Raw genomic sequence first — 24,164 nt, forward strand, 5'->3', positions numbered from 1 at the left:
TATTCCTCTTGACAATCCCATAGGACCTGGAACTGAGTATATGTCCCCTGAGACGTCTCAAAATACCGACTGAGGAAATGTTCGGATGCGATGTCCGGGCAGCACATGTGCATTGTGAATATTCAACTATTCTCGCTTCAGGAAACAGCAACTGTTCAGATGAGTAGGTGATTTGGGGCCGTTTCACACACGGAGCTGATGCAGAGGTGACGGCTCTTATCCCGGGCAGTCCCGGTCCCTGCACCACTGCCCTGAAGGGCAAGCCTTGCTGCTGCCTTAGTGCAAGCTTCACCTCTGCAGATAAGATGTATTATCTGATGTCAAGCCCTGACAATACAAGCCAACTACTTCCGCTGGAAGTCACCAGAAGAAGCCGTCATCTGTGACCACGCGAGAGGAAGAACTGGCCGAAGTGGATATATTGAATAGATAATCTCCTAAATAGCTTTCAAGGGTGATTTTTGACGATGATGGGTTTTTTTTTAACTAATTAATTTTGAAATTCCAGTGTAATTAGCATACAGTGTTATGCTGATTTCAGGGGTACAATATAGTGATTCAGTAATTCTATGCATTAGTCAGTGCTCATCAGGATAAGTGTACTTTTTAATTCCCATCACCTATTTCACCCCTGCCCCCAGCTGCTTACCCCTCGGGAGACCATCAGTTGTCTATAATGAAGAGTCTGTTTCTTGGTTTGTCTCTTTTCTTTGTTCGTTTGTTTTTTCAATTCCACATAATGAGTGAAATCATACGGTATTTGTGATTCTCTGACTTGCTTCACTTAGCATAATACTCTCTAGATCCATTCACATTGTTGCAAATGGCAACATTTCATTCTTTTTATGGCTGTTATATTCCATTGTATCTGTCTATATCTCTAGACTATAGTGATTTTTCTTTTTTTTTTTTTTACCTTACCTGGTGAGTTTTGAACCTAACCTTCAGGTAAGAATCAACTTTACTATTTTACCATTTGTCTTAAAAACTCACTGTTTTATTCAGAAACTACTTACTGTCAGTGATGTGCTGGGTACCGATACAAAAATCTGTACAAAAATCTGGCTGCCATGGACACAGTTAAACTGTTGTAGGTTCCAAGTGTTTGTTGCATGCTGAAAGCGTTTTTCTTTGCACAGGCTTACTCGTATCCATAAAAATTAGACCATGACAGAGTTGCCTTAGAGCCTCAGTGACCCACTTAGAATGTGGTAAAGAGAGATCTTGAACCTCTCTACAAAATTGTATTAATCTACTGAATTGTTCTCATTTTTCACAATGAAAACTTTTAAGTACAGGTGGATTAGGTGGCTTGTCGGATGTTGGGTGAGATATATTATAGTTGTAGTCAAAGACTAAAATGAATGATAAACATCAAAATTCAGGCTAGTGGATGCCTCTAAGGAGAAAGAGAGTTTTATGATTAATAAAAAGTATAGAAGGCAGTTCAACTATACAGATAATATTTTATTTCTTAAGCAGCATTTTAGATTCATGAGTATTCACTGGTTTATTTCTTTATACCTTTTATGTGTCATAAATATTGCACAAAAATTTTCAAAGATGAACCCAGAAGAGGGGGGAAAAAAGATAATGATGTCTCTGGGAATGCACATCAGGGTTTTAAAATCGCTAAAATATTTAAGGTCTCTTTTCCTATAAATATGGATGTAAGAAATAGTTCAGATTCAGGACTCCCCCATTTCCAGTGTGATGATTTTGTGAGTGACATTTTTAAAACCATTTCACTTATTCCTAGTTTAAAATCTTTATCCAATGTTTATGGTCAAAAAAAAATGCATTTTTCAAATCATTCCATGCACTAAGCCCTGAATCTTCTACCTAAAGCATTACAACTGGTTTCACTGAGGACGATGGAAAATCACAGGAGAAAAGTCACAGGCACAGGGGGATGATGAAGAATTTTCAGGCTGAAGACACACTGGGATTGGCAGGGAATATGGGCTTGGAGTGGCCCCTGCTGACTTAGCATCTGGTTTGACCTGATGGCCATTGCCCTTGGACATGAGCTTAGAGAGACCCTCAACTGGGGTATGTTTTTCTAACAGGGAAACTGGCCCGGGACTAGTAGAACTACAATTTGAAGTCAAAATTGTCTTTACTAATTCATTCATTCATTCTCTCTCTCTCTCTCTCTCTCTCTCTCGCGCGCGCGCGCGCGCTTTTTTTTTTTTTTTTAATATTTTAACTGCAGTGAAGGGAGCAATCTGACCCCAGCACATCATTACCCAGACTTCAGATTTAAGACCTATGCTCCACTGGCATTCCGATATTTCAGAGAACTTTTTGGTATCAAGCCTGATGATTACTTGGTAAGAACCTGTCGTTTTCCTTCCTTCTTCAGAAACGTGTGATCTAAACATTTGTCTCGTAGCAACAGCGACAAGTCGTGTGTGTCTCTTATTTTAAAATGCTCTGGAGCCTCGTAAAAGGTCCAAGTTTTATAATGATGATAAATTTAGCTTCAGGCAACATGATTTGACTCTGCAGCCCTTACTGATAACTACAGAATCTGCTATGGTAATTGATATTTAAATAACTGTGGTGTTGGTTTCTACGTCAGATCATTATTCTAACAGATATAATTAGTTATAAATACTCCTGTGAATTTTGCTGATTGCATTCTACTTGAAAGCCTTCCTGTTTTAATTGCCTTACTTATTCCATTCATCTCAAACCTGCCTTGGCCTGCAACCATATTCACCTTGACCTACAATTTGAACAGGATTTTAAAGGTGCTGGATAGGCTTGTTCTCAACATCTTTTGATGCAAGCTCTTTTTAAACGTGTTTTTATTTGGTGCAAGGGCATATTTTATCCTTAGAATTGTCGTTTCTGTCCATCATCTTTCTGGCACGCAGCAGGTGTAACACAACAGCTTTTTTGTGAGGTAGTCTGATCTGACCTCCTGCTCGAGGAACCCGGAACTTCCTTTTTGTTTCAAGAGAAAAATGGTTTATTTCATAATTTGATCACTGTTAACACCCTGGGGCTCTTCACAATCCGTTTTCAAGAAGCTGTAGGAAGGATGCCATCAAATATTTATTGTTCGTCCTTTCCTGAATGATCTTAATAAGACTTGAGCCAGATCCTGGAATAAAGCTTTGCACGGGAAGTATAGCAACATTTATCACTGGGAACAGAGACTATCGAAAGTGCATTGTATAATTTGGCTGAGATGCACATAATAAAATTCAAAGCTCATTCTCTTCTGCGCCGATGAAAACCTGAGCGTGACCCTCTTCTTTTTTTTTTTTTTTTTCAGCTTTTATTGTAACTCCAGTTAACGTGCTGTGTTACATTAGTTTCAGGTGTATAATATGGTGATTCACCACTTGCATACATCACCTGCGGCCAGCACAGCAGGTGCACTCCTTAATCCCCATCACCTGCTTCCCCCACCCCCACCCCCACCCCTCTCCCCTCAGGTATGCCTCTCTTCTTTAGTTGCGCCCTAAGAAACTCATATGACTTCTGCTCAGTGAGATGATGCTGGCTCCACAAGGCACGTTACCAAGACTTCACAGGGCAGTGGGAACTGAGTAAAAGTCCCTGGGCAGTCCTGCTCCCCTTAAATGTGTCCATCCAGGTAGCTTTCTGCCTCGCCACGCCCCTTGAGCTGTGATGTCAGGTGTCTCTACCCAGCCTGCCCTCCCCAGCTACTCCAGTGCACGAACCCATGCGTTGGGGGGAGGGGGGGGGGTGTGGATAGGTACTAGAGAAGATTCTTTGGTTTCTGACCATTCTCTCATTACTGAGTGTCACTGTCATTCAGGAAACATGTTGATGGAACTCAGTGGCGTCTTGATGCTGTTTTATTGAAAATGAGATTGTGCTCTCATCTGCCACACGTTAGAAATCTCTTGGGTTCTCCTTCTGAATTTCCTTGAGCTTCTGCTAACCGAGGAGATGGCATTTGCTTGCATTTCATAGCACAGATCCCGTCATTGTGATGAGATGGCCAACTGCCTCCCCTTCACCTGTAGGTCTGTCTTTGGCCCTCCTGGGGCCACTGAGCTACATGCTGGGAAGGCAATTTTCGCGCTCATTCTGTCTGGCAAAAGGGCTTTCTTGGGGGAAGGCCTTTTTCTGATCAATGGGGCCACGGCTTACAGAGTTTCCTAGTGAGCCTTTAAGTTGGCAAAGTTACTTTCATCACGGGGTTCGAGTGTGTACAGAGGAGCCCAGGAGACTAAGCTGATAGCTTTGCAGAGCAGAAGTCTTCCTTCATGGAGCTGGCAAAAGGTAGATTAATCGATCATCGGATACTTCGAACGCTTATGCAACAAAAATACTTTGCCACCGATTATAGGGAAATTTGAAAGTTAGAAGCCATGACCCTCAGGGAACTTAGAATCCAACCGGCAAGATGACTTTATGTGGGCGAAACATCAGTTCTACCAGACAGCAAATAAAAAGACTAGACGGAAATAGCAAACAGTCCAGGATTTCAGAGGAGGGAGGGGGTCGGTCTCTTTCTGTCGCATAGAGGATCAGGAGGGCGTGAAATGGTTTAGCTCTAGTGACTTAGAAATTGGAAGGGATTTGAGTCGGAGGGAAAGAAGGGAAGTTGACTGCACATTTGATGATGTTGAGCAGTAATGTTTTTGGTGGGATGATGGTATTGGGGGTTCAGTTTCAAAAGAGGAGTCTTTGTCTTTTAGAGATGCATGCCGGAGTCTCTCTGGAGGAAATGAGTTGATGTTCTGGGATTCGCTTTGAGAGACTATGAGGGAAGCAGGCAGAGGAGTGATGGGGGTATAGTGGAAACAAGATTGGCCATGAGTTGATAATTGCAGAAGCCAGAAGAGAAGCATATGGATATTAATTACACAATTCTCTTTGCTTTTATGCAGGTTTGAAATTTTCCGTAATGAGAAGTTGGGGGGAGGGGCAGGGAGAAAAAGATAGGAACAGGCAGGTAAGAATGCTTTTCTTCGATTCCATTTTTCCACCTCCCATATCAACACAGTCCAGTAAATGCACCCATCTCTGGGACCTACGAGAAACAGAGGGCACTGGCCCTGTAGCTAAACATGGCTACCTGGTCCCCAATGGTTATGGCCATCTACCTGCCCCGCACTGAGACACCCCCCGGGGACACCCCCAGCCCAGAACTAGAAGCTTACCTCCAAACCACTTAATCTGAAAACCCCAGCCAGTGATCTCAAGTGTGGTAGAGGAGGAAGGGGTTTTTCACCTGACATGACAGGCTTTCCAGAATTAGATACAACCATCAGACTTTTTAGTCCAACCTTTCATTATAGATGAACAGTCTAAAGCTGGGGTCGGTGAAGGAGGCACCCAAGGTTTTCCACGTTGGTAGGCGCAGACCCCAGACCAGACCTGGGATCTCCCAGCCCTCCCCCGGGCTCTTTCCCATTCCCCAGCTGCCTCTCAGCCCAGAGTCTCAGACCTCTCATTAAATGTGTTCACAGCGTAAGACTCCCTTGACCATGAAACCGTCAGCTGTGATTATCCATTCTGAGACACCTCCCCAACGGGGTCAGACACCCTTCACGAAGCATTTTTTTGGAAGAGTTAAGCCCAAATAAAACACAGGAAAATCAAATAAGACCTCCCTTAAAAAAAAAAAAAAAAAAAAGGATACCGTGCAAATGCCAAAGTACATCCTGGCGTCTGTCAAACTGGGGCTAGTTGAACCCAAATTTGTGAAAATAGACTGATCTAAAAGGGGAGAGAAGGTAACATGATAGAGTGATCGGTGACTCTCCAGCCGGGCCTGATGCTGATCCCCCTGATATGTGTGCATTTCCACTTAGTGCTGTGGTCTTGTATCTGGACTTTCGCCTGAATTACTCTGTTTACGTTCTCAGTACCATTAACATCCGCCATCTGCATACAGATTACAAGTTTCATGTTGGAACATGCATAATTTGGATTGTGAGACCGCACACTGAAGGTGCTTGTGCATACACAGCCCAGCAGCCTGGCTGTGCCTCCTTCCTTCCTTGTTCCAAAATAAACGCCTCTCGAGGGAAGGCCAAGGTCCCCGGAGCATTTTTTTCCCATCTCTGCTTGGGCAGCAAGCCTTCGGTTTGATTTCCTTCTCCCCCAGGTGCCGGAGTGGTCCAAAATCCAGGGTGATTTGTATGACGTCTTTCCAGACTCACCGGCACCAATAAGAGCAGGGTGAATATTTAACACTATCAAGGGAAAGAAATGGCAGGAAAACTTATCTGCACCCCACTGTGCAAGTTTACGTTGTTACTTTGCCTTGGCGGGGGCGGCGGGGCATTAGGGGGTGGGGGGGCAGCTGGATTGCACTTTGTAGTCTTTTCCAGCGGGAATAGTCAGGAGGCCCTACAGGAAATAGAAGGGAGACAATGAATGCATTGGAACAGCTTGCACAGAAGAGAGAGCCTGAAAGGAGGTACATAAAATGCAGGGTACACGTGGGGCCTTGTTGATCAAGGCTAATTAAAATGTTCCCGTCTCTCCTCTTTATTTACTCTTAAATGGCAACATTTCAGAGCAGGTTGCTTAGCGCAGAGCGTGGTAACCAAGAGATAGGGTGAGGTATCACGGGATTATACACGAGGACGGTAATATTCTCGATTGATATCAAAATGCCAGTTTCTTGCACACCACTGCACTGCTGGTAGTGACCCCCAGCGAGTTATTAAGAAATGCCAAAGCGATTTATTTTTCCCTGCATATCAATGTATAAATTACCTATTAAAGGAGGATTTGACAAGTAACCAATGAAGTATTTTCCCTATAATGTCACTGCTTCTAGAAGAATTTGAGGCTTTAATTAGAAGCAGATGATTAGGTCTGAATCCAGCTTTCTCTCGACCGCTCTTCCTGAATCACCCCCTAATTTCTCTATTTGCAGCCTCTAATTTCTGCATTCTGTGTTGTTGTTCGACTTCCGCAACATTAACTCCTGTCTATAGGAAGGCTCTGTGCGGGGAATTCAGAGCCCGTAAAACAAAGAATCAGAATTCCTAAAGAGAGTCTGGGGGTCTGCCTTCGCTCTTTAGAAGAGCTTGGGGTCCACACCTTTATTTTCCAATGTCTCAAATCTATGATTTTACGAGAGACCCATTTTTCTTCTTGACTCACTGTGTCCCAGCGGATCTTCGGGTAGCCTCCTCGTTGCTGGAGCTCAGCCGAAACCCTTAGTACAGTTTTTCCTCACCTAGAAGGTGTGGACTCACTCGCCTGTGTGTGGTCATGTGATAAGACATAGCCCAGCATTAAATCCTTAGCGACACCTGGGTGGCTCAGCCGGTTAAGCCTCAGACTTCGGCTCACATCACGATCGCACGGTCCGTGAGTCCGAGCCCCACGTTGGGCTCTGTGCTGACAGCTCGGAGCCTGGAGCCTGCTTCGGCTTCTGTGCCTCCCTCTCTCTCCCAAAAATAAACAAACATTAAAAAAAAGAAGAAGAAAGAAAGAAAGAAAGAAATAGGAACAGCAGTAGGTACGTGGTCACTCTTTGCCAGGGTTTTGGAAAGCATCCCCTTTGAAAACCTTCAGCTGCTTTCTTGTAGACGTTAGTGTCTTTGTTTCGGCGATGAGGTTCCTTGGACTCCGAGATGCCAAGGTACTTCCTCCAGGTCGCTGAGGTGGCCGCTGGCAGAGCCGTGATGTGAAAAAAGGTGATTCCAAGTCGCACGCCCTTCACACTCAACCAGCTCTCCAGGTGGGTCAGGAAAGCACCCTCTGCTTCCGCTGTGCTTTTACGGCCTCCTTTGTGCAGTCTTATTTTTCCTCGTCTCTGCATCACTCGTAATGACCGAGGCATTCTAATGCTGCTCAGCAAGAAAGCCTCAGGAAGCAAGCCCGGGGCCGCCTGGGCGGCTCAGTCCGCTACCCATCCGACTCTTGATTTCGGTTCACGTCACGATCTCACGGTTAAGAGATCGAGCCCCTCGTCAGGGACTCTGTGCCGACAACACACAACCTGCTTGGGATACGTTCTGTCTCTCTGTCTCTCTCTCTTCCTACCCCCGCCTTGCGTGTGCTCTTTCTCTCTCTCTCAAAATAAATCAATCCACATGAAAAAGAAAAAGCAAGCCTGGAGGAAAGAAGGAGAAGATAGAAGGCAGCACGCAGTTACTTCTTTCTTTTCTTGGAAAATTGTGTTTCCCTCATCCACGTGCTGCCGAAGCAAGAGAATTTAAAGTCACCAGTTAGAACTGCCTTTTAAGTGTTTTTTCTCCCGGTTTCTCCCTCCCCTCTCCTTGTCCCCCACTCCCCCACCTCCTACTCCCTCCTCTCAGCCTTTTCTGTGATGGACACTTAAATATCCAGAAGCCCAAGGTAGAAAGCTTTGGGCAATGTTGCCAACGTTTGCACCCTTAGGGTGCGACTGTTTAAACCCCCGCCTTTGCCCCTCACCAGGACTGGTCTCATCTCACACGCTGGGTCTTGACCTTTTTCTCTACACTCGGTGTTTCTCTAAGTCAGTAATGGGGATCCTCAGTTCATGAACACTGAGCTCCGTAACCAGACATTGACTTCTCTTCTGGGTTTGTTTTGACGTTTTTGGTGAGATCGACAGCCCTTCACCTTAATTGGTGAAGTTCAGCCCTTCGTCCGGCAAAATTTCGTGTCGTGCCTGCTGTGTGCCAGGCACCGATCCTGCCCTGTGTCACCGCGTAAGGTACGAGTAGCCGGTGCCCTTGTGGAGTTCTGCAGGCTGGTGGGGACTCGGGATCCTGAACAGGCACGTGAGGGATTTTGTGGTCACTTCCACGATGAGAACCAGAGATGCGGTGCCAGGAAGCAGACACGCTGTAGATGCACGGGAGCGGGAAGAGGGCTCCAGAGTAAGTGCTCTCCAGTCCCACACGCGTCCCTGCACGCGACGTCCCACAGCCGCTCCCTTGCTGTGCACCCTGCGTGTTCCTTTTGTCCACCTGCGGTGGCTTCTCAGCACAGTGGACAGAGCGGTCGGTCCTCTGCTCCAGACTTTCCAACGGCTTTCAGCTCCCTTGGAGCAAAGTTCCAAGTCCTTGCAGTGACCCGTGCCGCCCTGTGCGGTCTGGCCCACCTGCCCTCTGGCCGCTTTGCTTGCAGCCCTCCCTGCTCACTCTGCTCCGGCCACTGGCCCCCTGGCTGTGCCTTGAGGTCCCCAGATCTCAAGACCTTTGCATTTGGAGCTCCCCTCTCCCTGACACGCCCTTCCCCCAGACAGCCGCAGGCCTCTGCTCAAGTCCCCACCCCCTCCCCCCCCACAGTGAGGCTTTAGTGACCCAGCCTTCTTGAAGTTTATGGCAGCCCAGTCCTCAGTCACGGCTGGGACTCTGCCCCCTTTCCGTGCCTCATCTTTCTCCACAGCACTTACTGTGTTCTGATGTATAATTGATTTACTTGGTTACCGTCTGTTTTCTCCTCCTGAGCTCTAAGCTTCATGAGTGCTTGAGACGTAACAGATGCTCAGCAGAAGTTTTCTCAGTGTTAAATGAATACATGAATGAGTAATAGTCAGCCCGGTGAAGGTAGAATGGAAGTTGTTTGGGATAAAGGAAAATGCAGAATCCTCGTAGTTGAGTGTCGCTGGCACATTTGAGAATATGGGAAGCACCTCTTCGTGGCTAAAGCTAGATTTTAAGGAGGGAAGTGATGAAAGAGAAGGTTGGAAGGACAGGTGGGGCCATGCATGGCCTTGAAAGCTCTGTTAAGGGATTTGGGTGTTCTCATCTATCCAGACGTCGGAAACCATCAAGATGTGACGGCATGGAAGGACTTGATCAGACTGGCATCTTAGAAAGATCTCTGGTTTCCTGGTGGAAAATGCAGGAGAGAAATGGAGAGTGGATAGTTGAGGCAAGGTGGAGTCTCCCATAGCAATCAAGACATGATGTAAAACCACTGAATTGAGGGTATGAGCAAAAGAGATGGCACGAAGCGGGCAGATACCATCGCTAGTCTGGGTACGAAAGATGAGGAAATGGGGGGCATCGAGGTTGATGCCCAAGTTTCTGGTTTGGGAACAGAATAAATAATGTTTCCGATCCTTGAATTAGGGAAAAGAAAGAGGTTGAAGGGATGCACATGATGTAGAGTTGCCATGTATAGTTGTTTAGGGTGTGCACTGCCCAAGAATACCTGGCTAAGCTGAAGAAGTAGAGGCTGGAATCCAGCCTTTCTTTTACTTATCAGCCTTGTATATGACCCAGAGCTCCATCTTCCAGAAGAAAAGCACCTCTTTCTAGTTACTACAGAGGCATCATAGGGGCTGACCATAGCCCTGAGATGAATTTGACTTTGAACTTGTTACAAGTGAAGTGCTTATGGTGTAACCAAATAGAAATATCTACTGAAAAAGTTAGGCATACGGGGGCGCCTGGGTGACTCCGTCGGTTAAGCGCCGACTTCAGCTCAGGTCACGATCTCGCGGTTCGTGAGTTCAAGCCCCGCGTCGGGCTCTGCACTGACAGCTCAGAGCCTGGAGCCTGCTTCGGATTCTGTGTCTCCCTCTCTCGCTGCTCCTTCCCCACTCCTGCTCTGTCTCTGCCTCTCAAAAATAAATAAACATTAAAAATGTTTTAAAAAGTTAGGCGTACAGGTCTGGAGCATCATAGAGATCTGGGCTGGAGCTACAGGTGTTGAAACCATGTGTGGATGACATCTTTTGGGAAAGCAAATAGAATGGGTGTTAGTGTTCAAGTGACAAATACACAGTATAAGTTGTACCTTCGGTCGTTATTTTATGGGCACTTGGTGAAAACAAAACACCTTAGACAACAGTACTGTTGACGTTCGTTCGTTGGAAAGACATGATGATTCATGATTCTGTCATATGACACTGGAGGTGAGAAGGCGTTTCTGTTTGTCATAGAATCATTAAGATAAATGGATCAATTAAATTTCTAGAAATCCCAGAGAGCCCTCTTAGTGTACATGGAACCTCCTTTGGAAGCTCATGGAAGAGAACTTTCTGTTTCAGAATGGCCAAGATCATAATCCTACGATTTTCCTCCTTGGAAGCATCATGTATGCTAAATGTATTTTTAATCATTTATTTATCTACTCTTGTAGTATTCCATCTGTAGTGAACCTCTAATAGAGCTGTCCAACCCCGGAGCCAGTGGATCCTTGTTTTTTGTGACCAGCGATGATGAATTTATCATCAAAACCGTTCAGCATAAAGAAGCTGAGTTCCTTCAGAAGCTACTGCCAGGCTATTACATGGTAAGTAACCGTCCCATCAGTAAACTCCTACTTGAGATTTCATTATTTTCCACCACAGTTCCCCCCCACTCCCCGCCGCCATGCTTTTAAAAAAAATTATTTAGTTTTCTTTATCTGTGATTTATTTTTTAAGACTTTGTTTATTTGGAGAGAGACAGAGACAGGCGTGAGCGGAGGAGGGGCAGAGAGAGATTGGGAGAGAGAGAATCCCAAGCTGGCTCCGCACTGCCAGCAGAGAGCCCAACACGGGCGGGGCTCCGTCTCACAAAACCATGAGATCATGACCTGAGCCGAAAGCAAGAGTTGGACGCTTGATCAGCCAAGCCACCCAGGCGCCTCTTTTCCTATGCCTTTTTACAGTGACCCTGTGCCACGTTTCTTTCCCTTTGGTGAGCTTTGGGGTGTGTTTGGATTATACTGCAACGGTTATCGGATAGATTTTACAAGGTAAAGGAGCCTTGTTGTAGAGCAGAGTTGACCCACACCGTCCTGGGTTCAGATCCCAGCTCAGCCATCACCTAACTGCGTGACCACGAGTAAGTGACTTAACGTCGGAGCTGTAGTCTCCTTAGTCTGTGAAAGCTGGGAAATGCGTGTCTTTGACAAGTGTTGTGATGGAGGAAGGGTACAGGATGCGGGATAGAGGAAGCATTGCATCACAAGACTCTTGGCGTCCAGTACGTGGTAGGAATATGAGTGGTTAGCGCTCATCGAGCGCTAAGCTGTGTGTGAAACACAGCTGTAAAAATACTACTTAAGGGGCGCCTGGGTGGCTCAGTTGGTTAAGCGTCCGACTTCGGCTCAGGTCATGATCTCATAGTCTGTGAGTTCGAGCCCCGCATCAGGCTCTGTGCTGACAGCTCAGAGCCTGGAGCCTGCTTCAGATTCTGTGTCTCCCTCGCTCTCTGCCCCTTCCCCGCTCATGTTCTGTCTCTCTCTGTCTCAAAAATAAATAAAAACATTAAAAAAAATACTACTTAATTTCAGAATCTGCTGGAGACATTAAATGTTGTAAATTATACACATAAATAGAGGGGTCAAAAATCTAAATAAAAATCTTAGTGGAGAGCAGACACAGATTTTAAAAGGTTTGTTTGCTCCTGGGGCACCTGGGTGGCTCAGTTGGTTAAGTGTCTGACTTCGACTCAGGTCTTGATCTCACGGTTTGTGAGTTCAAGCCCCGCGTCGGCCTCTGTCCTGACAGCTCAGAGCCTGGAGCCTGCTTTGGATTCTGTGTCTCCCTCTCTCTCTGCCCTTCCCTCTCGCCCTCCCTGCCTGCCTCTCTCTCTCTCTGTCTCTCTCTCTCAAAAATAAGTAACATTAAAAAACCTTTTAAAGGTTTAATCCTAAACAAAACGGAAATTGTTTTAGAGCATATGGTCTATGTACTTTGTATTAGAGAAAACAGAAGATCCAGAAAAGCCAGAAAAATGCAGCCAATTTTAATTCTTTTTCCAGAGCTACATATTACTAACATTTGGTGTATGCCTTCCTGATATATTCTATTCATACACACATTTTTAAATAATATAAAATTGGGATCAAACTGACATTGCACTTTACTCACCTGCTAAGTGAATAAGTCTTAAACTTCTTTAGTTCTAAGCTTAGATAGAACTGCATTGTCCAATATGGTAGTCCTTAGCCAGATGCAGCTTTTAATTTGAAATCAATTAAAGTTAAATGAAATTGTAACCTTTAGTCAAAAAAGTGGTTTATCTGAATCTTACTTGTAAGCTAACATAACAAATAATATAATTTACCCAGTTAACAAGAAAAAATGTGAACATCACGTGATGATCCAAATAAATGTTGGGTAGAAATGAAGGCGTTCAGAATTCAGCATCTCTTCCTAATTAAAATTCTTTCAACTGGGAGTGAAGTTTTTTAACATAAATAAGTGAACACACACGTACGATGCACTCATCAGTCTCCAAGAGTTCACCTAATGCCTCATGGAGAAGAACAAGGGCCCTTTCGTTGGAAATAAAGATAAAGGTGTCCTATAGAGGTCCTGTCTGGTGTATTTGTGAGAATTTCTAGCAATAACTTTTGAGCACAAAAAGAAATAGAAGAAAAGTATAAACACAGTTCTCTATAAACAAAACAGTTAAAAAGGATAAACTTGGGGCACCTAAGTGACTCAGTCGGTTAAGCGTCTGACTTCGGCTCAGGTCATGATCTCACAGCTTGTGAGTTCAAGCCCCACGTCAGGCTCTGTGCTGACAGCTCAGAGCCTGGAGCCTGCTCTGGATTCTGTGTCTCCCTCTCTCTCTGCCCCCCGCCTTGTGCTCTGTCTCTCTCTGTCTCTCAAAAATAAATAAACATTAAAAAAAAAAAGGAGCAAAACTTCAAGAAAATTAGCCAGCAGTTTCTAGAGATGACGAGAGTCCAGATTTGCAGGATATAAGATAGGTCTACACACGCCACTGTGTTCCATTATGCAGATCATACAGAGTAGGAGAATAGAAGGAAAAAAAAGGAGATCCTGTGTATGACAACAGGAACTTGTAGTGAACATGATTAGAAGAATAAAGATCCAAATAAATGAAAGCATACTATAATTCTGATAAGGAAATCAAGTTATAGTAAGAACTATAATGTGTAAACAATAACCCCAAAAGAATTTTTTTAAGTTTGTTTATCTACTTAGAGAGTGAGCATGAGCAGGGGAGGGGCAGAGAGAGAGGGAGAGAGGGAGAGAGGGAGAGAGGGGGAGAGAGAGAGAGAGAGAGAGAGAGAGAGAGAGAGAGAACCTCCAGTAGGCTCCACGCTGTCAGCACAGAGCCCAACTTCGGGCTCGAGCTCCCGAACTATGAGATCATGACCTGAGCCGAGATCAACAGTCTGACGCTTAACTGCCTGAGCCACCCAGGTGCCTCCCCCAAAAGAATTTTTGTAATAAGAACTCTAAAATGCTTGCATCTGTAAAAACAAATATGTAAGATCAATATGAAAGAAACTACAAATTGTTATTCAAAGACATACAAAGTTCTGAAATAATGAGACACGCGTCGTTCCTGAACTCAGTATTGTAAAGATTGCAGTTCTCCCTCATCAGTTTAGAAATCCAATCTAATTGCAATCGTGAAGGCTTCTTTGAGAAAACACCAAGTGTCAGCTGACCCCGGTGCTGCCGATGAGCCTGGGGGGTCTGGGGGCCCTGGAATGGGAGACCACGGTGGCTTCTGTGGGGGTCGAGGACAAGGAGTGGATCCCGGTCACCAAGCTGGGCCACCTGGTCAAGGACATGAAGATCTGGAGAAGATCTGTCTCTTCTCCCTGCCCATCAAGGAATCTGAGATCACTGACTTTTTCCTGGGGGTGTCCCTCAAGGAGGAGCTTTTGAAGAATATGCTGCTGCAAAAGCAAACCCGTGCTGGCCAGCAGACCAGGTTCTAGGCATTTGTGGCCATCGGAGAGGACAATGGACACGTCGGTCGGGTGTTAAGTGCTCCAGGGAGGTAGCCAGTGCCGACCGTGAGGCCGTGATCCCTGCCAAACTTGCCAGGGACCTGTGTGGTGAGGTGACTCGGGGGACAAGATCGTCAAGCCCCACACTGTCCCGTGCGGGGTGACCGGCCGCTGTGGCTCTGTGCTGATGCGCTTCATCCTCGACCCCAGGGGCACTGGCACTGTCTCAGTCCCTGAGCCCAAGAAGATACGGACGATGACAGTACTGACGACTGCTACACGCCAGCCAGGGTCTGCCCTGCCACCCGGGCAACTTCACCAAGGCCACTTTTGATTCCCAAGACCTACACCTGTCTCTTCCCCACCTCTGGAAAGAGACTGTTCATCAAGTCTCCCTATCAGGAATTCACTGGCCATCTTGGGAAGCCCACACCAGAGTCTCCGTGCAGAAGACCCAGGCTCCACTTGTGTTCGCCACATAGTTTTTATACAAGGAAAACAAAGTGAACTAAGTCTGTGTTGAAAAAAAAAAAAAAAAAATGCCAGTGGGATTTTTCCCTGAACTGATTCATTTGAAAACGAAAGCAAAACAAACAAAAGAAAGTGGAAACAAATATCGTTTTAAGAGCATTTAAGAAAATAAACGGTGGAAGGGGAAGGTTGTAAGAACAGACAAAATAGTTTTGATAAGAATTAAAATGGTGGATCTGCCGGAACATGTACCAAAAAAATCCATAAACCTGCACTAATATTAAAGATGTGGAATTAGTATAGTTCTAGACAAATAGATCAATCGAGTCAGATAATTCCTATTTTCAGATCTTTCTCACACACACACATACACACACACACACACGAAATAATTCCATAGGGAGTAAAAACCAAATGTAAGTGAACAAAACTAGTAAAAATTTGGAAGAAACTAGAAGAAATTATAAGCTTGGGGTATAACATCTATATAACAAATATATAGGAATATATATAAAAGTTGGGAATTGGCGGGGAGGGGGGGCACCTGCATGACTCATTGGTTGAGGGTCCGACTTTGGCTCAGGTCATGATCTCACAGTTCTTGGGTTCAAGCCCCATGTCGGGCTCTGTGCTGACAGCAGCCTGGAGCCTGGAGCCTGCTTTGTATTCTGTGTCTCCCTCTCTCTCTGCCCCTCCCTTACTCACACTATGTCTCTGTCTCTCAAAAATAAATAAATGTTTTTAAAAAGATTTTTTTTAAAAGTTGGGAATTGGAAGAAGGATCAGGGGTAGTAGGGAACCTTTTCGTGACATAAATGCCCTCCAGCAAACTTCTTAATTTCTCTCCTACTTTTAAAGTGAAACACTAAAAATAGGCATGCATTTCTTAATAGTAGAAAAGATAACATGACTGGAAGAAAATATTTGCCCTGTAGAGAATAGGAAAATGCTAAATATTCAGAATATATTGAGAAACTCCCAACAATAACCCAAAACTACAGAAAAGCAGGCAAAGGATATTAATGCATAATTCTTTTGGAAATGGCCAGAAATAACATTAAAATGTTACATTTCTCTAATAATCCATGGTATTCCCATTTTTCAGAGAACAAGTGTCCGTTTTTTAATGATCTTGCTTACAGAGCCTTTAAAGCTTGATAGTTTGTGGCCCTGGTGACGAGTGACAAGAAACAGATGCTCTAACAAAGTGTGGCTGTGAATCGGTCTACCCATTTTGGAAGATACTTTTTCAGCAGCTATTAAAATTTTAAGTGCTCATCTTTTAGACCCCAGCAGTGAGTTTTCTTTTTAGCTCCTTTAGAGCATAGTCACACATGGCTCTAATCCATTCTTTCCCTGTTTTGAGTTGGGTCTCATTTGGGACACTCTTTTCAGTTTAGCCACTTTTAATACCATGGGTTTAGAATGATCAAGTTACTGTTCCAGTGAACCACCTTAAGAGCCAGATCAGAAATAGCAATATTTTAGTAATGGCCTTTAAAGTTTATTTATTTTTGAGAGAGAGAAACAGAGTGGGAGCAGGGGAGGGCCAGAAAGAGAGGAAGACACCGAATCTGAAGCAGGCTCCAGGCTCTGAGCTGTCAGCACAGAGCCCGACGCGGGGCTCGAACTCACGAACCGCGAGATCATGATCTGAGCCGAAGTCAGAGGCTTAACCGACTGAGTCATTCAGGCGCCTCTAGTTATGGCCTTTAATAAAGATAATCACATTCCATTTTTCATTATCATATTGGACGAAAGCACATATTTGATGGAGCATTATTTTATGAAAATTGGAGATTTAAAACATTTTTTTCCCTTTTTCTCTTTTTAGAATTTGAACCAGAATCCGAGGACTCTTTTGCCAAAATTTTACGGACTGTACTGCATGCAATCGGGGGGCATTAACATCAGGATCGTGGTAATGAACAACGTCTTACCGCGCTCCATGAGAATGCACTTCACATATGACCTGAAAGGCTCCACGTACAAGCGAAGAGCTTCCCGAAAAGAGAGGGAGAAATCCAACCCCACCTTCAAGGACTTGGATTTCCTGCAGGACATGCACGAAGGCTTATATTTTGACACAGAAACTTACAACGCGCTCATGAAAACACTTCAGAGAGACTGCCGGGTAAGGAAATACCATTGCCGGGATTGCCCTGGGAAAGGCTTCTGTGATAATGTCACCTTGGTAAGGAATGTCCAGAACAGACGTGTGGAATCCCTTTGTTAACAATCCCAGTGCCCATCCATGCTTCCTTGATGTTGAAGGAATTGGTGGACGATAAGGGAATTGTCTAGGAGTGTCTATGAATTTTAGTAAAAAGCAAAGTCAGCTTTCTTTGATAAAATTAAACAAGAATTTTTTTTTTTTTTTTTTTTTTTTTGCTTTCCATCCTCCCCTGTGGTTAAACCGGAGGGAAAAGGAATTGGGTGTAATGCAATGATTAGCAAGAAAAGCCATATACAAATTTTGGCACAGGTAACATTCCAACCAGGGAGAGAAGTTCCCTGGATACTTGGTGTGGGTGCAGTACGCTCGGTGAAATTATTTTGGGCCATCATGAATGAGTCCCAACACTTAGAGCAAAGACCATAACATGGAAACTTTGCCTGCAGGATTGTCAGAAGGAAGGAAGAATTCATAGTCCCTCAGCCTGCCACTCTTAGGAACAAAATAACAAGACCCAAAACCTGGGAGAGACTTTTCCCGATAGGGTGAATTTACAGAAAGTAGGTAAAGGTTCCCTTGGAGAAAACGATGGAAGTGGAACTGGGATGGCTTCTGAAGAAGGATGATCATCTGATGAACACGTTCTCAGAAAGAGCGTTTTGTGCCCCAGGTGAACCTGGGAATACCGTCTAGCTCCAAGCTAAGTTGGGCATAGCGGAGGTGGCCAGGGCTTTCTCTAGGAGTGGATAGGCTTCTGGGACGTATGAGCTGTGTCTTCCAGACTGTGGCTTTCCGGACCTTGTGTGGCCCTGGACAGACGACCCACGTTGGTGCACCGGGGAGGGGGCGAATCCTTGCTGAGAAACACAGTCCTACTATTTATGGGTCGTTTCTTTCTACCTGTTAGGATGTGAATGACGATGTGCAAAGGTATGTCATTGAGTGGGTCGTTTCATTGACAGCGAAGTTACTCCGCAGCGCCTATTCTTAATGCCCAGTGCGCCAGACCAGCCTAGGATTTTTTGATGTACGTTTCCTTTCATTTTCTCAACATCCGTTTGAAGTTTGTAACCATTCTCCTTCCCATTTTAACTGGTGAATCATCAGGCTCTTAAAGAGGGCAAGCAACCTGCCCAGCGTTACTTAGCAAGTCAGGGGCGGCGCCCACACCTCCTTGGGTACAAAGTATGTGCTGTTCACAATTGACGCGTAATGGCTCGCTGTAAGGAGTTTTTGTTTTTCATTATCTTTTCACAAGTCAAGGGAACTAAAGCAAACCAACAACAACAACAACAAAAATGTCCAGCTGAGCTATTCAGCTATCTGGGTGGATATGAATGATTCATGTTTTTCTTTAAAAAAGAAAAACGAACACACACACACACACACACACACACACACACACGTTTGAGTAGAAACCTTTTCCTGTGCTTTCTCTGCCCTCACAGGATGTGGGTGAAAAGTGACTCTCCGTTCCCTAGAGTTTAGTACAAGCCTCTCCAATTTTAGATTTTCTTTCTCTTTGTGTGCCTGTGTGCTTCTTGCCTCTTTAATATGGAAAGCCATTTTTTTCTGTGTCTTCTAAAACCACAGGTTCCTATGCCAAAAAAAAAAAAAAGGCAGGGGGGTAGGGAGTCAAATGTAAAAGAGCTGTTGCACGAGACTTGCTGTTTATTAGTGTTTCTTGAGCCCAGTACTGACAGGACGAAGTCAAACATGTCTCTTCATCAGGAATGAGACCCTGGAGATTGGCTTCTTTATTTTTTATTTTTGGAAGATTTGTTGTCTTAAGGAAGGTCAGTGAAGAGGTCCTGAAGCCAGCTCCCTCTCATCCACCCCCTTGGGTCTTGACCCTGACTCAGACTGTGGAACTTTTTTAAACGATACACAACACTCATCTCCAGAAAGGCTTTGCTCAGGCTGGTGTGGGAGCCTTTAAATGCCTCGCTGTGAGGGAACCCGAGTCCCTTCCATGATCTCCCTTGACCATGACCACGACCTTTGTGATCTGGAGTCAGCCCCTGGCTCCCCGAGCAGAGCTGCCTTGGGGAGCTCAGGCGCATTTCCAGAATGGTGGGTCTCAAGGTGTAGCAGTCACAGGCCGCTTGGCAAAACGGATGAAAGCTGTGAACCGTCTCCCCAGAAGAATGCCCATCCGCTCCCCAGTTCCTGCGACCCCTGGAGCCCATCACAACCCACCCGCCTCCCCGAAGGCTGAGTCCCCGTGCCAGAGCCAGGCACGATCCTCTCCCTCTCTCTGTGTCGTCAGGTCCTCCTCGGAAGGGCCAGCCCTTCCCAGGCAGACACGAGAAGCCTCCTGACCTCGTGCTGACCTCTCGCTTCCTGCCCATTCCACTTCTTCCGGTTTTTGGCTTACCCCCTCATCCCCAGGATCCCATTTTCCTTGCGTGAGCACCGGCCAGAAGACACCTGCGTGGTTCGTGGACCCAGCACGGCCTGGGCCTGTTGTGCCCTGCTCCCCACAGTCTCCTTCCCCGATTCCCGGCTTCCCCAGTCTGAGCTCGGACCCTCGTCGGTAAGCCTGCCCCCCTGGGATGGTCCATCCCTGGCTGGCCCCTCCGCACAGCACCTTAGCCTCGGAGCTCTTCCAGAAAAACCGAATGGACTTCATCTTTCCGTACGGTTGAGACAAAGATTCTTCCCAAAAGGGCAGGGGATCCCCATCCTGGGGCCTCCCCAGTCTCCATGTTGCTGTTCCTTACCGGCGGTGTCTGGGGAACATGGACGTGTGAATCATCAGGTCCCCTTTCTGGAAGCATTTCCTCTCCCTGGGCCTCACTCTGTGCCTGTTGTGACAGCCCTCGGCACCCGTAAGTGAGCTTGACCCGGGATCCGAGTCGTGATAGTGGAGTACCATCAGGACACCATAGGTCACTTGCTGTCGAAAACAGGAAGTAGGATTTATTCAAACCATCCCCATGCGATGTAAGCTGAGAGGCAATTCTTTCTCTGGACTCAGTAAGTCACCATGTCCCGTCCAGTCCGCCTTCTAAGTCTTGGATCTTGCCCCCCCGCCCCCCACCTCTTTCTGCACAGCCGCGGCCTTTATTGAGACCCCGACGGCTCATTGCTGGGAGTTTTGCAGTAGCCTCCTCACTCCTTTTCAAGATCTCTCTCTTCCACCACATCCAAGTGCTGCTGCCACAGTGATCAGAGGACCACCTGCCTGTGCACCAAAGCCCACTCTTCCTAGCTTGGGCCATTACCATCCTTCCTCCTCTGGCCCCGGCCACCTTCTCCGGACGCTTCTCCAGCTCCCTTCTCAGCCTTCTCTCACCTCCATGCAGAGCCCCTTCCTTCCGCAGCCTTTCCCATCTCCTGGACACATTCTGTGAAGGTTCTGGCCTTTTCCTGCGTGCCTCTCTCTGCTGGGCTCTCCCTCCCCGCTTTCCTTCACCTTTCTCCCTCACCTGCCCCCCTCAGGACCGCCGCCCTCACTTGCTCTGAGACCACCATGCTGTGGCTCCCCAAGCACCCCGGATTCACATCTTTTGTGGCATTTAATGCGCTGTTTTATTTATTCACATGCAGGTCCGTGAGCTTGAGAATCAGACCTTCATCTGTCTTTGTATCTCCATTGCCCGGCGCTTAGTAAATGTTTACTGAGATACGTATTTGAACAAAGGAATAAGCACAGTAAACTATGTGATGACAAAGAGACACATTTAGGTTACATCTCCAAGAAAAAGCGGCCTTTGGTGACTTCTGTGTGTCTGGCTGAGTTTTGAGTGCTGCTTGTGGAGGAGGAAATATCCACTTTCACTGATGTGGCTGCCCTGTGGTCACAGAGATTATAATGTGATAAAGCACATGATCTCCATTTCGAATCCCAGTCAAGGTACTGAGTGTCCCTGTATTAAGCCCTTTGTATAATAAAAGTGTATTTCTCTTTCAATTGTTTTTTCATAGGAACAATATTGGAGAAGTCATTAGACTTTAATACTGGCCCCTGTCTCCTTTAGGTGTATATCTGATCTGCCCAGCTAGACTGTCACTGTCTCAAAGGCCACAGCTCATTCCTTATATTTCTCTGCAGGTGCATTACCTGGCTTATTGTATGCACTCAGTACCTATTACAAGATAATGTAAAAAACTCTTTTGAATCGAAATTTATGTGTTCATTTTGGAAGAATAATTAGGAACTATTTTTATCTTCATTTTTAATTTACTGTAATTATTTCTTCTCCGACATAGCCTCTCTGTGAAAAATCTAAAGAGTCCCATATCGTTTAATTAACTTGATAAATTATTACATCCTACAATATTTATCGATAACTCGGGGGAAATGACATTGTTGCCAAGTATATTAGTGAGAACTTGGGTTTATAATCCAAATATTTCTGATTCCTTCAAATGGGAGTCCTATCAGGCACAGTCTTGGTCATTAATGACCCAAATGACTTAGGTTACATTTATTGTCATTTTTTGTTGAGCGGCAAAGTTATTCATTTTTAAATAGCGTGGAACCAATTTTCTTTTTTCACACAAATGGCTGCCACCATAAATATTAATAGATTTTCAGAATTTAATGAAGCCAGTCTTAAGAATACTGAGACTTTTTGATGTGCAGAGTGGGATCCATCTAACTATGTGTGGGTCTAAATTTGCAGATCAGGTTCTTCTCAGCTATGGGCACGTTTGCCTGGGTTACCAAGTAGCTTATTTTCTATACTACTTAGTTTCGCATTATGGCTAGTGCTTACCCCTCAGCTGTAATTTTGTTCAGCATTAAGATTTTACACTTAGTGTACACAGTTTTTTTTTCTTTCTTTTTTATATCAGTCACCTTCCCAGTTATCATTAAAGAGGAAAAAATGCTGGGACACCTGGGTGGCTTGAGTCGGTGCAGCGTCTGACTTCAGCTCAGGTCATGATCTCCCAGTCCGTGAGTTCGACCCCTGCGTCAGGCTCTGTGTCGACAGCTCAGAGCCTGGAGCCTGCTTCAGACTCAATGTCTCCCTCTGTTTCTGCCTCTCCCCTGCTCATATTCTGTGTCTGTCTCTCAAAAGTAAATAAACATTCAAAAATTTTTTCAGTAAAAAATTTTGTTTCAAATAAAAAGAAAAAATGCTTATTCCTCATATAAGAAAAACTATGTAAGAAGGAATATATATATATATATATATATATATATATACATATATACATATACATGTACGTATATGTGTATACATATATATACACACACACACACATATATATATGGTCTTATATAAAGACCTTATTTTTGTTAGGTACAGGAATATCACCAACTCCACATCTCTGTACCATTTCTTGAAAGATTACTTGCCCCAAAAAAGGCATAAATAAAGTCACCATCTTTCAAATTATGTTTTACAAACACTCTAATCCCATGATGTATTGGATTTGCTCCATTGTTTTAGATTATAAGTTTTGCTCTGTATGCTATTATTGTTTTGATAGCATTGCAATATAAACACAAGGCAAAGTCAACGTTGGTGAACAAATAAATAAAACCAACTCCTACTATCAAAGATTGTTTGAGCTGGAAAGAATCATAAAGGTCCCTGGGAAATAGTAGAACACTGCCTTCCACGCTCTGGTGTCAGAGAAAATAATTTTGGACCTAGATGTCTGTGCCTGGCCAAGCCAGATTTCCTTGTGAGAATAAAGACATTATCACGTTCTCAGGGACTTAAAAAAGGTTTCTACTTATAAACCCTCTTTTACAGAAATTTTTACTTTGAGATAATTGTACATTCACATGTAGTTGGAAAAAATAACACAGAGAGATCTCATATACTCCCCACCTGGTTTCCCCAGTGCTAACATCTTGTATGACCTTAGTGTAACATCAAAACCAGGAAGTTGACATTGGTTCTGTCCACTGACCTTCTTCAGATGTTACTAGTTTCGTATGCACTCTTGTGTGTATCTGTAGGTGGGCATATGTATATGTGGTTTTATGCAATTCTGTGCATATATAGATTGACTTAACGGCCACAGTCAAGTATGGAAAGGTTCCTTCACAGAGATCCCTCCTGCTACCCTTTTAGATATAACTGGAGCCACCGCCCTCCCCCAACCCCTCCCAACCCCTTGCAACCGCCAATCTGTTTCCTTTCTCCGTAATTTTGTCCTTTCAAGAACGCCATGTAAGTGAAGCCGTCCAGGATGTAACTTCCGAGATTGGCTTTTCTCACTCTGCGTATCCATCCAAGTTACTGTGTATATCAGTAGTTGCCCCTTTTCACTGCTGAGTGACGTTTCATGGTGCGGATATACCGCCATTTAACCATTCACCTGCTGAAGAACCTGGGGTTTTTCTCTAGTGTTTGATTATTAAAAAAAAAAAAAAAAAAAAAACAACAGGTGCCGTGAACATTTCCTTGCAGGTTTTTACATAAGCGTTATTCATTTCTCCGGCAGAAGTGCCCCGTGCATCTGCTGTGTCACATGGTAAGCACGTGTTCACTTTTGTCAGGAACTGCCATGCTCTTTCCCAGAGAGCCTCTACCATTTTACATCCCCACCAGCAGCGTATGATCTCATTTCTTTTCATCCTGTCCTGCGTTTGCTGTCTTCCGTATTTTTTTATGTTAGCTATTCTGGTAGGTGTGTGTTTAAGTCTCTTGTTTAAGAATTGCTTGAGTATATGCTCTGGCAAAACAAAAGATAAACCCAATGAGGCCGTTCGGAGATGCAGGGAACAGTGGCGAAAAAGGAAGCTGAAAAACTTACGGTTAAGTTGAGTGGTTGATCAGTAGGGTTTCCTATGAAGGAGAGCCTGAGGCACAGGACTTGGCCACGTGTGTTTCTAGTAATAAGCCTTTCTCTGAGACTTTGAATGCTCACAGGACTTCATCTAGATCTATGCGATAGCCATGGATATTTCTCAATTATTCTGTAATTGCTTCGGTATGTGTTTAAT

At 44.9% G+C, this 24,164-nt stretch overlaps 1 protein-coding gene across 4 annotated transcripts in view; it reads left to right on the forward strand.

Annotated features, from left to right (window-relative positions):
- Positions 1-24,164, forward strand: part of PIP5K1B (phosphatidylinositol-4-phosphate 5-kinase type 1 beta) — a 309,163-nt gene that overhangs the window by 177,784 nt on the left and 107,215 nt on the right. For all 4 annotated transcript variants that reach the window (XM_060610120.3, XM_060610118.3, XM_060610119.3 and 1 more), the window contains 3 exons: positions 2,216-2,333; positions 11,038-11,190; positions 16,910-17,209. In XM_060610120.3, the coding sequence (XP_060466103.2) occupies positions 2,216-2,333; positions 11,038-11,190; positions 16,910-17,209 (571 nt within the window). The remainder of the gene's footprint in view (positions 1-2,215; positions 2,334-11,037; positions 11,191-16,909; positions 17,210-24,164) is intronic.

The sequence above is a fragment of the Panthera onca genome, chromosome D4 (genome assembly GCF_046562875.1).
Source record: "Panthera onca isolate mPanOnc1 chromosome D4, mPanOnc1 haplotype 2, whole genome shotgun sequence".
In the NCBI taxonomy this organism is placed as follows: domain Eukaryota; kingdom Metazoa; phylum Chordata; class Mammalia; order Carnivora; family Felidae; genus Panthera; species Panthera onca.